The sequence below is a fragment of the Mycteria americana genome, unplaced genomic scaffold (genome assembly GCF_035582795.1).
Source record: "Mycteria americana isolate JAX WOST 10 ecotype Jacksonville Zoo and Gardens unplaced genomic scaffold, USCA_MyAme_1.0 Scaffold_229, whole genome shotgun sequence".
Lineage (NCBI taxonomy): Eukaryota > Metazoa > Chordata > Aves > Ciconiiformes > Ciconiidae > Mycteria > Mycteria americana.
This window is the reverse complement of record NW_027445568.1, coordinates 1-14,439: the sequence shown is the minus strand read 5'-3', so window position 1 is coordinate 14,439 and position 14,439 is coordinate 1. Positions and strand designations below refer to the sequence as shown.

The 14,439-nt window shown below is 73.3% G+C and overlaps 2 protein-coding genes across 2 annotated transcripts; one reads left to right on the top strand and one right to left on the bottom strand.

The window, feature by feature from the left end:
- Positions 1-319: 319 nt before the first annotated feature.
- On the bottom strand, positions 320-8,265 carry LOC142403376 (complement C2-like). The gene is made up of 16 exons (XM_075489609.1): positions 8,071-8,265; positions 7,769-7,954; positions 6,736-6,909; positions 5,757-5,852; positions 5,546-5,682; positions 4,341-4,479; positions 4,106-4,252; positions 3,943-4,032; positions 2,021-2,241; positions 1,680-1,791; positions 1,370-1,520; positions 1,216-1,292; positions 1,038-1,129; positions 782-917; positions 639-688; positions 320-519 (listed from the first exon to the last, which is right to left on the bottom strand). Exons 1-16 carry the CDS (start codon positions 8,249-8,251, stop codon positions 331-333), a joined length of 2,178 nt encoding a protein of 725 aa, XP_075345724.1. The 5' UTR covers positions 8,252-8,265; the 3' UTR covers positions 320-330.
- Positions 8,266-9,858: 1,593 nt separating this feature from the next.
- On the top strand, positions 9,859-12,281 carry LOC142403377 (zinc finger and BTB domain-containing protein 12-like). The gene is given in 4 exon segments (XM_075489610.1): positions 9,859-11,487; positions 11,529-11,708; positions 11,710-11,885; positions 11,887-12,281. Coding segments are annotated over 4 exon segments (1,188 nt in total). The 5' UTR covers positions 9,859-11,043; the 3' UTR covers positions 12,275-12,281.
- The last annotated feature ends 2,158 nt before the right edge of the window (positions 12,282-14,439 follow it).

The window sequence follows — 14,439 nt, the reverse complement described above, 5'->3', positions numbered from 1 at the left end:
TCACAGTGAGGGTGACCCCACGGGTGCCACCGTGGGTCCCGCCATGGGTCCTGCTGTGGGTCCCGCCATGGGTCCCGCCGTGGCTCACAGTGAGGGTCCCACTGTGGGTCCCACCGTGGGTCCCGCCGTGGCTCACAGCGAGGGTGACCCCATGGGTGCCACAGTGGGTCCCGCCGTGGGTCCCACCATGGGTCACAGTGAGGGTGACCCCACGGGTGCCACCGTGGGTCCCGCCGTGGGTCCCACCGTGACAAACAGCGAGGGTGACCCCACGGGTGCCACAGTGGGTCCCACCGTGGGTCCCGCCGTGGGTCCCGCCGTGGGTCGGCGCTAGCGCAGGGGGGCGAAGGCCAGCACCCCCCCCAGGAGGCGGCGCAGCCAGGGCTGGACGCGGAAGAGGCTGATGTGGAAGTCGCGGGGCCGGTGGCCGGGGGGGGCCGGGGGCCGCAGCAGGAGCCCCCCCGCCGCGCGCCGGCCCCCCCGGCACGGGTCGAAGGTGCCCCAGCTCACCACCCCCACCTGCGGGGCGGGCGTGGGACCCAGGCGTCCGGCCTCGGGGGTCCCCAGTGACCCGGCCTCGGGGGTCCCCAGCGCGGGGGACCCCCCCCCCCCCGCTGCCCCCCCCCCCCCGCCCTTACCTGGATGAAGCGGTGCCTCCTCTCCAGGAACAGGGACCCCCCGGAGTCCCCTGGGGGAGGCGCAGGCGGGGGGTGGGGAGGCGCCCGGACCCCCCCCGCCCCCCAGCACCCCCCGCCCCCCGCCCCTCGCCCCCCCCCCCCACCTTTGCAGGTGGCGGCCTCGGGGGGGCCCCCGGCCTCCTGCCCCGAGCAGAGGAACCGCTCGGTCACCACGTCCCCCAGCGCCGCCCCGGCGTACGGCGTCCCCGGCTGCGTCGCTCCCGAAGCGCAGGCGGCCCACTGGGGGGGGGGTGGGGTGGGGGGGGTCCGGATGTCCTGGGTCACCCCAGAACCCCCGGGTCCCTTCCCCCCCCCCCCCCCCCCGCACCCATGGGTGCCCCCGGGCGCCGGGGTCCTCACCGCCTCCTGGCTCTTGAGCTGCACCCTCATCCTCTGCGGGTCGAGGGAGACGAACTCGGCCGGGACCCGGGGCCGCCCCAGCAGCTCGGCCTCTGGGGTGGGGGGCGAGGTCAGCACCCCCAGTGCCGGGGTCCCGGGGTCCCCCCCCACGCCCCACGCCCCCCCCCGGGGTCCCCACCCTGCTCCTCGCAGCTCGTCCCCGCCGGCTTCCTCATCGCCCGGTTGGCGTCCTCGGTGCAGGGGATGCAGACGCGCCTGGGGCGAAAGCGGGGGGTCAGCGGGGCACCCCCCCGTCCCCCCCCCCTCCCCGCGCCCCTCCCCCCCCCGCTCACCTGGGGGTCCCGCGGGTCCCCAAATCCTCCTCCAGCTCCACCAGGGCCACGTCGTAGTCGTAGAACTCGGGGATCCCCCGGGACACCCCGGCGCGGACGTCGAAGCCCTCGTGGAGCACCCAGCGCCGGAGGGGCACCAGCTTCCCCTCCCCTGCCCCCCAAAACCCCCCCCCGTCAGCCCCACGCCGGGGTCCCCCCGCGGCAGGGAGGGGGAGAGCGGGGGGGGCGGGGGGGGGAGGGGGGTGCCGGCTGCCCGGGTCCCCCCCCCCCGGGGGGGCGGGGGAGCGGGGGGTCCCCCCGAGCGCCCTACCCAGGTCGGCGGTCCAGGCGTGGGGCTCGGGGCCCCCCAGGAAGCAGTGCGCCGCCGTCAGCACCCAGGGGCCCCCCGCCAGCGACCCCGCGCAGCGCTGCTCCCGCCCCACCTGCGGCACCGCCGTCAGCGCCCGCGGGTGACGGGGACCCCCCGGCGGGGCGGGGGGACGACCCCCGGACGCCCCCTCGGAGGGGGTTTGGGGGGGGTGGGGGGGGAAGGAGCGGGGGGGGGCCCAGCGGGACGTGGGGTCCCCAGTGGGACGTGGGGTGCAGGACCCCTGCCCGGGTCCCCCCGTCGTCGAAGTCCCCCCCCCCCCGTGGTGGCGGGGGGGGGCTCACCCTCAGGACGACGTGCCAGGGGGGCCGGGGGGCTCCGGCGGGGACGATGACACCGCAGAGGTCCCCGAGGGTGGTGGCCACCAGCGCCGCTTCCAGCGCCTTCCGCAGGTCGGCCGCGTCCGCCAGCTTGAAGGCGTGGGTCTCGTCCCGCCGGTGCGAGGCCACGGCCGCCAGCTCCGCCACGTCCACCTCCAGCATCCCCACCCCGAAGGCGTAGATGTCTGGGGCGGGGGGACGACGGGGGGGGGGGGGGGGGCTCAGGGGGGCGGAGGGCACCCGGGAGGGGTCTGGGGGGCAGCTGGAACCGGGCTCGAGGCATCAGAAATGGGGTTGGGGGCGGCGAGGAGGGGCTGGGGGGTGTCTGAGGTGGCCTTGGGGCACCAAAAATGGGTCTGGGGCACCAAAAAGGGGTCCGGGGCACCTAGAACGTGGCTTGGGGCACCTCAGTGGGGCTTGGGGCACCTAGAACAGGGTTTGGGGCATCTCGGTGGGGTTTGGGGCACCTAGAACGTGGCTTGGGGCACCTCGGTGGGGCTTGGGGCACCTAGAACGTGGCTTGGGGCACCTCGGTGGGGCTTGGGGCACCTAGAACAGGGTTTGGGGCACCTCGGTGGGGTTTGGGTCACCTAGAACGTGGCTTGGGGCACCTCGGTGGGGTTTGGGGCACCTAGAACGGGGTTCAGGGCACCTCAAATGGGGTTGGGGGCAGCTAAAAGGCGCTCGGGGGGTATCTAAGGTGGCTTTGGGGCTCCCAAATTGGGTCTGGGGCATCTAAAAGGGGATTTGAGGCACCTCGGTGGGGCTTGGGGCACCTAGGACAGGGCTTGGGGCACCTAGAACAGGGTTTGGGCCACCTCAGCAGGGCTTGGGGCACCTAGAACAGGGTTCGGGGCATCTCAAATGGGGTCGGAGGCACCTAAAGGGGGGTTTGGGGGCACCTCGATGGGGGTTTGGGGGGTCAGGGTGGATCGGGGGGCACCTGAAGGGGGTTGGGTGACCCGGAACGTGGCGGCTCAGGGTTCCCGGAGCCGGCCCCACGTGGGCGGGGGTGGGGGCAAGGTCCGGCCCTGGGGCCGGGGACAGGGCTGTGACCGCGCGGGCAGGAGGGGCCCCTCGGGGCCACCCCCGCGGTGGCGCAAGAGCAAACAGTGGTGGGGACGGACGGGGCCAAGGACGCACCGGGGGGGGCGGCACGGGGGGTCCCGGGGGGGTGGGATGGCCCCAAGCCACCCTCGAGGTCCCCAACCCCCCCCGCGGTCCCCAAAACCATCTCCGAGGTCCCCAAACCCACCACTGAAGTCCTCAAACCGCTCTCCAGATCCCCAACGTCATCTTTAATGGCCCCAACCCACCCCTGAGGTCCCCAAAAACATCTTTAATGTCCCAAGAGCCACCACTGAGGCCCTCAAAGCCACCCTTGAGGTCCCCAAACCACCCTCCGTGTCCCCCAACCCATCTCTGAGGTCCCAAGAGCCACCCTCAAGGTCTCCAGCCACCACCCTCGATGTCCCCAAACCAACCCTGAGGTCCCCAAACCAACCCCGAGGTCCTCAAACCAACCCTGAGGTCCCCAAATCAACCCTGAGGTCCTCAAGCTACCCTCGATGTCCCCAAATCAACGCTGAGGTCCCCAAACCAACCCTGAGGTCCTCAAGTCACCCTCGAGGTCCCCAAACCAACCCTGAGGTCCCCAAACCAACCTTGAGGTCCTCAAGTCACCCTCGAGGTCCCCAAACCAACCCTGAGGTCCCCAAACCAACCCCAAGGTCCTCAAGCCACCTTCGAGGTCCCCAAACCAACCTTGAGGTCCTCAAGCCACGCTCGAGGTCCCCACATCAACCTCGATGTCCCCAAATCAACCCTGAGGTCCCCAGCACCACCTCGAGGTCCCCTGAAGGTCCCCGTGCCCCCACGGCACCCACCCAGGTAGTCCTCCCGGTCCGGCTTGATCTCCAGCACGTCCTCGATCTTGGCCACTGCGTCCCGCGGGTGCCCCCCGACGTTGTACCTGCCTGTGGGGCGGCCAGAGGGGGTCACCCAGGTCCCCACCCCCCCCTCCCCGGACGCGTCCCCTCAGGTCCCCACCGTCCGTCAGCAGGATGACGACGTGGCGGACGTCCCGCCAGGCCTCGGGGTGGCCCATCTGCGCCGCCCGCGCCTTCTGGAAGAGGATCATGTGGTAGACCTCCATCAGCGCCCCGCGGATGTTGGTGCCCGTCGCGTTGCCGTGGTCTACGGGGAGACGGAGAGCGGCCAGGTCCCGGCCACCGGGGTCCCCTCCCCGGCCACCGGGGGCCCCTCCTTGGCCACCGGGACGCACCGGCGAAGGTCATGTTCTCCAGGCGGCGGAGAACCTCGTCGGCGTCGGCCGCCTCGTCCTCGGACGTGGAGACGATGACGCGGGCCTGGCTGGCGAAGGAGATGACGGCGAAGCTCACGGCCATCTCGAAGCTGCTGAGCTGCGGCGGGGAGGGGGGGGGTCAGGTCCCACCCATGGTCCCACCATGTCGCCATGGTCCCACCATGGTCCCAGCCTCTTCCTCCATGGTCCCCTCATGGTCCCACCTCATCCCACCATGGTGTCCCCATGGTCCCACCATCGCCCCAGCCTCTTCCTCTGTGGTCCCACCATGGTCCCACCGTGGTCCCACCTCATCCCACCATGGTGTCCCCATGGTCCCACCATTGTCCCAGCCTCTTCCTCTGTGGTCCCACCATGGTCCCACCTCATCCCCCCATAGTGTCCCCATGGTCCCAGATTGTTCCTCCCTGATCCCACCACGGTGCCCCATTGATCCCACCACGGTCCCACGCCATTCCTCCCTGTTCCTCCCTGTTCCTCCATGGTCCCCCCTCATCCCACCACCATGTCCCCATGGTCCCAGCCTGTTCCTCCATGGTCCCACCATGGTGCCCCATCGATCCCACCACAGTCCCACCTCATCCCACCGCGGTGTCCCCATGGTCCCACCACGGTCCCAGCCTCTTCCTCCATGGTCCCACCTCATCCCACCATGGTCCCACCATGGTTCCAGATTGTTCCTCCATGGTCCCACCATGGTGCCACCTCATCCCACCACCGTGTCCCCATGGTCCCACCATGGTCCCAGCCTGTTCCTCCGTGGTCCCACCATGGTCCCACCTCATCCCCTCATGGTCCCACCATGGTCCCAGCCTCTTCCTCCATGGTTCCACCACAATCCCACCACGGTCCCACCTCATCCCACCGCGGTGTCCCCATGGTCCCACCATGGTCCCAGCCTGTTCCTCCGTGGTCCCACCATGGTCCCACCTCATCCCCTCATGGTCCCACCATGGTCCCAGCCTCTTCCTCCATGGTTCCATCACGATCCCACCACGGTCCCACCTCATCCCACCAGTGTTCCCATGGTCCCACCATGATCCTACCCGCGGTCCCACCACGGTCCCACCTCATCCCACCACGGTCCCACCACAACCCCAGCCTGTTCCTCCCTGGTCCCCCCACGGCGTCCCCGTGGCCGCGTCCCCCCGCGTCCGTCCCACCCTGTCGACGATGGCGGTCCCGCACTCCTGGAAGAGGCGGAAGTTCTCGGAGCGGACGCTGCCCGAGGCGTCGAGCAGCAGGTAGAGCCGCAGGGACCCCCCGGCGCTCAGCACGATGCGCCGGCCCAGGGACGAGCCTGGGGACACGCCACGCGTCACCCCCGCCCGCGTCACCCCCGCCCCCCCCGGTCCCCCCGTCCCCCGCGCCCACCGTTGAGGGAGCGGGCGCCCGCCAGCTCCAGGACGGAGGTGAGAGACGCCCCGAAGCCCTCGCTGACGTCCTCGGGGAGGTCGTAGGCGTAGGGGTCTGCGGGGGACAGGGGGGACGTGGGGGGGACAGGGGGGACAGGGGGACAGGGGGGACGTGGGGACACGGGGGGACACGGGGGGACGTGTGGGGATATGGGACACATGGGGACACACGGGGGGACATGGGGGGGACACGCAGGGACATGGGGACACGGGAGGAGGGACAAGGGGGGGATATGGGGACACATGGGGGGACGTGGGGGGGAGATGGGGACATGAGGGGGACACGTGGGGACATGGGGGGGACACGGGGGGACGTGTGGGGATGTGTGGGGATATGGGGACACACGGGGACACACGGGGGGACATGGGGGGGACACGTGGGGACATGGGGACACGCACGGGGGGACATGGGGGGACACGGGGACACGGGAGGGGGGACAAGGGGGGGATATGGGGACACACGGGGGGACATGGGGGGGACATGGGGACACGGGGGGACACGGGGGGGACACGTGGGGACACAGGGGGACGTGTGGGGATGTGTGGGGATATGGGACACACGGGGGGACGTGGGGGGACATGGGGGGGACACGCGGGGACATGGGGACACGCACGGGGGGACATGGGGGGGATATGGGGACACACGGGGGGGCTGCAGAGGGCTGGGGGGGGACATTGGGGTGGGCACGGGGGGGGATGCAGGGGGACCCCGGGGGGGTCCGGGGGGGGGCACGGGGGTTCAGGGGTCATTGGGGTCAGGGGGTCTCTGGGGACTGGGGTGACCCCGAGGGGGTCTCGGGGGGTCAGGGGGTCACGGGAGGTCAGGGGGTCACGGGGGGGGGGGGGTGTTGGGGGTCTCAGCGGTGCCCGCCCCCACGAGTGGGCGGGGTCACGCGGGGTGGGCGGGGTGACGCGTGGCCCCGCCCCCGGTCACTCACGGCGGCAGGAGGGCTCGGGGCCGGACCAGCGGCCCGTCTCCAGGCAACGGCGGTGGGCGGGGCCCAGCAGCGTCAGCCCCGCCCCGCAGCGCACGTGCACCTCCGCCCCCCGCCGCCGGCTCCGCCCCGTCGTCACCCCCCCGGCCGGCACCGGGGCCGGGGGACAGTCACCGGCTGGGGGGGGGGGGGGGGTCAGGGGAGGGGGGCCCCCTCGGGCACCCCCACCCCACGGGGACCCCCCAGACCCGATAGGGGCCCCCCAGGGACCCCCCGGGCTCAGGGGGACCCCCCCACCCTATGGGTCCCCCCCACCCCATGGTGCCCCCCAACCCCTTGCGACCCCTCCAGACCCCCCACTCCGGGGCTCCACCGGGACCCCCCCAAAGCACATGGACCCCCCGCAGCCAAGGGACCCCCCCCAGCCACAGGGACCCCCCAAAGCACAGGGACCCCCCCCAACCACAGGGACCCTCTCCCAGCCAAGGGACCCCCCCCAGCCACAGGGACCCGGCGCTCCCGGGGTAGGGGGGGTGTGGGAGGATTTGGGGGGGGTCCAAGGGGGATTTTGGGTCTCCCAGGGGGTTTGGGGGCGATTTGAGGGCCCAAACAGGGATTTGGGGACTCCCAGGGGGGTATTTGGGGGAGATTTTGGGGCTCTCGGGGAGGTTTTGGGGAGGATTTTGGGCCCCCCGGGGGGGGGGGTTGAGGTATTTGGGGGCGATTTTGGGCCTCCCGGGGGGGGGTTTGGGGTTCCCAGAGGGGTTTCGGGGGCTCCTGGGGTACCTGGGGGTGATTTTGGGGCCCCCAGAGGGGTTTGGGGGAGGATTTTGGGGCCCCCAGAGGGGTTCTGGGGCGATTTTGGGGCTCCCGGGGTACCTGGGGGTGATTTTGGGGCCCCCAGAAGGGTTTGGGGGAGGATTTTGGGGCTCCCTGGGGGTGTTTGGGGCGATTTTGGGGCCCCCAGAGGGGTTTGGGGGAGGATTTTGGGTCCCCCGGGGGCGGGGGGATCTGCCCCGGGCTCCCGGCCTCTCACCGCCGTCGTCGCAGACGGGGCTGGCGCCGCTCCAGAGGCCGCCGCGGCGGCAGCGGAGCCGCTCGGGGCCGCGCAGGACGAGCCCCTCCTCGCAGGCGAAGGCCAGGACGGCGCCGGGGGCGTGGGAGGGGCGGCGGGGGGAGACGGTGCCGTGCGGGAAGGAGAGCGGCGCCGGGCACCGCACCTCTGCGCCGGGAGGGACCGGGCGTCGGCGGGGGGAGGAGGGTCTCCGCCGGCGGGGGCCTCTCCCCCCCCGCCGCCGCCGCCGCCACCGCACGGGGGGCCCCGGGGCCGGCGCGCACCTCTGCAGACGACGGGGGTCTCGTTCCCCGGGGGGGGGCAGCGGCCGGGGCGGTGGCGGGGCGGCGGGTGGGGGTAGGTGCCCGGCGGGCAGCGGGGCCCGGCGGGGGGGCAGGCGGTGGGGGCCGGGCCGGGCCGGGCCCCCCCGGCGAGGAGCAGGAGGGCGAGGAGCGCGGGCAGCATGGCCGGGGCGGCGGGGAGCGCCGGCGGGGCCGGGAAAAGGGGCGGGGCGGGGCCGCGGGGAGACACGCCCCCGGGGCGGGGCCGGGGGGACACGCCCCTCCCGGGGCGGGGACAGCCAGGAAAACACGCCCACCCCGGGGCGGGGCCATCGGGGAAAACACGCCCCCGGGGCGCGAGGCCACGGGGGGAAAGCCGGGCCAGGGGCGGGGCCAGCCGGGGAAACACGCCCAGGGGCGGGGTCATCGGTGAAAACACGGCCCCAGGGGCGGAGCCAGACCGGGAAAGCGAGCCCAAGGGAAAACACGCCCACGGGGCGGGGCCAGCCGGGGAAACACGATTAGGGGCGGAGTCATCGGGAAAACACGCCCCCAGAGGCGGAGCCAGACGAGGAAAGCCGGCCCAGGGGAAACCCGCCCCCCCCGGGGCGGGGCGAGGCGGGGAAACACGCCCCCAGGGGCGGAGCCAGTCGTAAAAACCCTCCCCCGGGGCGGAGCCAAGCGCCCGGGCCCACCGTCGCCGTCGCCGTCGCAAGATGGCGGCGCGTTGCCACGGGAACGGCCGGCGCCGCGCGGGCGCGGGCTGATGACGTCGGGCGGGCGGGGCCGCGCTCCCAGAATGCCCCGGGGGAGGCGGGGAGGGGGTCGGGCCCCCCCCCCGGCCATGTCCCCCCGCATCCCACAATGCCCCGCGCCGCGCCCCCTCCCCCGCCGCGGCCCCTTTAACGGCGCTGCCGCGCGCCGGCGGCGCTCGAGGCGGTAACGGCGCGCGCGGGGGGGGCGGGGGCGGCGGCGGCCAATGGGGGCGCGGGGGGGGGCGCGGGGGGGGCCAATGGGGGCCCGGCCCGCGGGGACCAATGGGGGCGCGGGGGGGCCCCGCGCGGGCCAATGGGGGGGGCGGGCGGGGGCCGGTGGGGGGGGCGAGGGGCGCGCGGTGACGTCAGCGCGGCCTTGTCTTCCAGGTGGAGCCACGTGACCCCCGGCGCCCCCCCCCCGCCCCCCAGTGCTCCCAGTGCTCCCAGTGACCCTCAGTGCCCCCCCAGTGACCCCCCCCAGTGCTCCCAGTGCCTTCCCAGTGCTCCCAGTGCTCCCAGTCCCCTGTCCCAGTCGTCCAGTGACCCCCAGTGACCCCCAGTGCCCCCCCAGTGACCCCCCCCAGTGCTCCCTATAACCCCTCCGAGGGCTCCCAGTCCTCCCAGTAACCCCTCCCGGTGTTCCCAGTAACCCCTCCCAGTGCTTCTGGGCCCCCCAGTAACCTGTCCTGGTGCTCCCAGTGCTCCCAGTAACCCTTCCCAGTGCTCCCAGCGCTCCTAGCAGCCTCTCCCAGTCCCCCCAGTAACCCTCCTGGTGCTCCCAGTCCCCCCATCGCCCCCTCCCAGTGCTCCCAGCGCCCTCATCACCCTCTCCCCTTGCCAGTCCCCCCAGTTAGGCTCCCCAGTGCTCCCAGTGCCCCCAGTAACCCCTCCCAGTGCTCCCATCACTCCCAGTGCTCCCAGTAACTCTTCCCATTGCTCCCAGTGCTGCCAGTAACCCATCCCATTGCTCCCAGTGCTCCCAGTGCCCCCAGTCCCCCCTCTCGGCGCTCCCAGTGCTCCCAGTAAGACATCCCGGTGCTCCCAGTGACCCCTTCCATTGCTCCCAGTGCTCCCAGTCCCCCCTCCCATCGCTCCCAGTGCTCCCAGTCCCCCCTCTCGGCGCTCCCAGTGCTCCCAGTAACCCCTCCCAGTGCTCTCAGTCCCCCCTCCCATCACTCCCAGTGCTCCCAGTAACCCATCCCGGTGCTCCCAGTGACCCCTTCCATTGCTCCCAGTGCTCCCAGTCCCCCCTCCCATCGCTCCCAGTGCTCCCAGTAACCCCTCCCATTGCTCCCAGTGCTCCCAGTGACCCCTCTCATTGCTCCCAGTGTCCCCAGTCCCCCCTCCTGGCGCTCCCAGTGCTCCCAGTAACCTGTCCCGGTGCTCCCAGTCCCCCCTCCCATCGCTCCCCGTGCTCCCAGTCCCCCCTCCCGTCACTCCCAGTGCTCCCAGTAACCCGTCCCGTCACTCCCAGTGCCCCCAGTCCCCCCTCCGTCGCTCCCAGTGCCCCCAATCCCCCCTCCCATCGCTCCCAGTGCTCCCAGTAACCTCTCCCATTGCTCCCACTGTCCCCAGTCCCCCCTCGCAGTACTCCCAGTGCTCCCAGTCCTCCCTCCCATCGCTCCCAGTGCTCCCAGTGCCCCCAGTCCCCCCTCCCGTCGTTCCCAGTGCTCCCAGTAACCCGTCCCGTCGCTCCCAGTGCTCCCAGTCCTCCCTCCCATTGCTCCCAGTGCCCCCAGTCCCCCCTCCTGTCGTTCCCAGTGCTCCCAGTAACCCCTCCCGTCGCTCCCAGTGCCCCCAATCCCCCCTCCCATCGCTCCCAGTGCTCCCAGTAACCTCTCCCATTGCTCCCACTGTCCCCAGTCCCCCCTCGCAGTACTCCCAGTGCTCCCAGTCCTCCCTCCCATCGCTCCCAGTGCTCCCAGTGACCCCTCCTGTCGCTCCCAGTGCCCCCAGTCCCCCCTCCCGTCGTTCCCAGTGCTCCCAGTAACCCGTCCCGTCGCTCCCAGTGCCCCCAGCCCCCCCTCCTGTTGTTCCCAGTGCTCCCAGTAACCCCTCCCTTCGCTCCCAGTGCTCCCAGTAACCCCTCCCGGTGCTCCCAGTGCCCCCAGTTCCCCCTCCCGTCGCTCCCAGTGCTCCCAGACCCCCCCCCCATCGCTCCCAGTGCCCCCAGCCCCCCCTCCCGGCGCTCCCGGCCCCCCCGGCCCCCCCGGCGGCCGCCATGTCGTCGTGCGCGGAGGTGCTGCGCTTCCAGCTGCCGGGCCACGAGGCGGCCGCGCTGCGGAGCATGAACCGGCTGCGGGCGGAGGAGCGCTTCTGCGACGTCACCATCGTGGCGCGGAGCCTGCGCTTCCGGGGCCACCGCGTCATCCTGGCCGCCTGCTCCCCCTTCCTGCGCGACCAGTTCCTCCTCAACCCGGCGGCCGAGCTCCGCGTCTCGCTGGCCCACAGCGCCCGCGTGCTGGCCGACCTCCTGCTCTCCTGCTACACCGGCGCCCTCGAGTTCGCCGGCCGCGACCTCGTCAACTACCTGACGGCCGCCAGCTACCTGCAGATGGAGCACGTGGTGGAGCGCTGCCGCGGCGCCCTCGCCCGCTTCATCCAGCCGCCGCCCGCCGGGCAGCCCCCGCTGCGCCCCCCGCCGCCCCCCAAGCCCGAGGAGGAGGAGGAGGAGGGAGGAGGAGGAGGACGCCGCGCCCGACGTCCTGCATCGTCAAGGTGGAGCCGGCGGCGGCCAGGCGGCGACGGGGCCCCCGGGCGTGGCCGCAGGCGGCGGCGGCGGCGGCGGCGGCGGCGGCGGGCGCGGCGGAGGGGCCGGCGGCCCCGCCCGAGCCGCCGCGGGCCCCGCCGCTGGGCGTGGTGAAGGCGTGCTACAGCCTGGCCGAGGGACGCCGAGGGCGAGGGGCTCCTCATCTTCCCCGGCGGCGGCGGCGGCGGCGGCGGCGGCGGCGGCGGCGGGGCGGGCGAGGAGCCGGGCGGCGCGAACCCGGCGGCGGCAATCGGCGGCGGCGGCGGCGGCGGCGGCGGCATCGTCGGCGTCGTCGGCCGCGGCGGCGTCGGCGGCGCCGGCGCGGTGCGGGAAGTGCGGGGAGGCGTTCCAGGGGGTGGAGAAGCTGGTGTTCCACATGCGGGCCCAGCACTTCGTGTTCATGTGCCCGCGGTGCGGGAAGCAGTTCAACCACAGCAGCAACCTCAACCGGCACATGAACGTCCACCGCGGCGTCAAGTCCCACGGCTGCGGCGTCTGCGGCAAGAGCTTCACGCAGAAGTCGACGCTGCACGACCACATGAACCTGCACAGCGGGGAGCGGCCGTACCGCTGCTCCTACTGCGACGTCCGCTTCGCCCACAAGCCCGCCATCCGCCGCCACCTCAAGGAGCAGCACGGCAAAACCACGGCCGAGAACGTGCTGGAAGCCAGCGTGGCCGAGATCAACGTCCTCGTCCGCTGACGGGGCGGGGGGGGGGGGCGAGGGGGGGGGGGGGGGGCGCGGGGGGGGCCCGCCCGGGCCCCTCGGTGGATGACGGGGGGGGGGGGGGGGCGACGCGCCCGGACGCCGGGGCCGCGCCGCGGGCGAGGGGGGGGGGCGTGCGCCCGGGCCCCTGGGTCCCCCCCCCCGGATTTGGGGGGTGCGGCCCACGCGGACCCCGGGGTCCCCCCGCGGACGGTGGGCGTGTGGGTCCCGGACCCCTGGGTCCCCCCGTGGATAAGGGGGTGCGGCCCGCCCGGACGCCTGGGTCCCCCCCATAGATAAGGGGGGGCACCCTGCCCAGATGTGTGGGTCGCCCCACGGATTTGGGGGGTGCAGCCCACGCGGACCCCTGGGCCCCCCCACGGACGATGGGCGTGTGGGTCCCGGACGCCTGGGTCCCCCCACGGATTTAGGGGGTGCAGCCCACCCAAAATGCCTGGATTCCCCATGAATAATGGGGTGCAGCCCACGCGGACCCCTGGGTCCCCCCACGGATTTGGGGGGTGCAGCCCACGCGGACCCCCTGGGGCCCCCCACGGACGGTGGGCGTGTGGGTCCCGGACGCCTGGGTCCCCCCACGGATTTGGGGGGTGCAGCCCCCCTGGACACCCAGCTCACCCCATGGATAAGGGGGTTCGCCCCGCCCGGACACCGGGGTCCCCCCGTGGGTAGGGGGTCTCCTCCAGCGCAGGGTCCCTGGGCGGATAAGGGGGTGCAGCCCCACCTGGAAACCAGCCCACCCCATGGGACGGGGGGTTCGCCCCACCCTGGGGGGGGGGGGGGGGGGTGTCATGGGGGTCCCCCCCCAAATTCTCCCTGTAGCTTGTAGGAAAGGTGACGTGGGGTCCCCCGGGCGCCGGGGTCCCCCCACCCGGATTTTGGGGTTCCCCTTTAGCTCGTAGTGGTGGGGGGAGGGGGGGGAGATGGGGGGAGGGGCGGGCTGCCCGGGTTCTCCGTAGCGTGGGGGAGGGGGGGAGGGAATAAGGGAGGGGGGCCACATTGGGGGGTGGGGGAGGGGGTAGAGGTGAGGGGGGAGGGGCACTCGGACACTTGGGGGGAGGGGGGAGGGGTTAGAGCGGGGGGAGGGGGGAGATGCCTGGGTCCCCTTTTGGGGGTGGGGGAGGGTTGCGCTCCCCCTCCGCGGCTTTTACAGACTTTTTGTAATAAACGTAGCAAAAAAAAAAGGCAAAACGGCTGATTTTGGGTCATTGGGGGAGGGCGGGGGGGGACTACCCCCCCCCCCCAGCATCGGTGAGTTGGAGGGCGTGGTGTGGGCGTGGTCTCCGGAATGGGCGGAGCAAGGGGGTGGTGACGAGCGCGGTCCCTTTAAGAGCCGGCCCCGCCTTTTCCCGCGCCGTGACGTCAGGCGCGCCGCCCGCGCGCGCGCCAGCCGGCAGCGATGGAGGCGGCGGGAAGCGGCGAGGTCCGAAATTTTGGGGGAGGGGGGGTGGTGCGGGTGGTGACGTTTGGGGGGGGCTGACACCCCAAGGGGGGAGGCGACATCGTGGGGGGGTCCCCAAGCGCGGGGGAGGGGGGGGAGGGGCTGCGCCGGCGCCTTTGTGCTGTGGGGGGAGGGGAGGGGGCGTGGCCACCGGGGTCACCCCGCTCTGCCCCACAGGCCCCCCCCGCTGGGACCCTCGAGGCGGTGGGAGACGCCGGTAAGTTGGGGGGGGGACACCCCCCTTTGCCCCCACCCAACCCCCCCTCTCCTTGCGCCCCCTCCCTGACCCCCAATTCCCCCCCCGCCCCCCTCCAGGGCTCCCCCCCCAGCAGCCCGACCCCCCCCCTGAGCGGGGGGACCCCCCCCAGTGTGGGGGGAGCCCCCCCCGAGGAGGAGCACGGGGGACCCCGGCGGCCGCCGCTGCCCGAGAGGGGGAGGGGGCCCCCCCGAGGGGGAGGGGCCGCAGGGGGCCCCCCCGGCCGGCGCCAGCCCCAAGGGGCTGCCAGGTAAGGGGGGGGGGGGTCCCAGAGGGGGGCGGGGGCATCGGAGGGGGGGGGAAGATGTTGGGGGGCTCCCGTGGGTCGGGAGGGGTTCGGGGAAGGTGGGGGGGGGTTGAGGGGTGCGGGGACGTTTGGAGGGGCTGGGGGGGTCTGTAGGGGTTATGGGGGCTGGGAGGTGGGCCGGGGCGCAGGGAGGGCCGGGG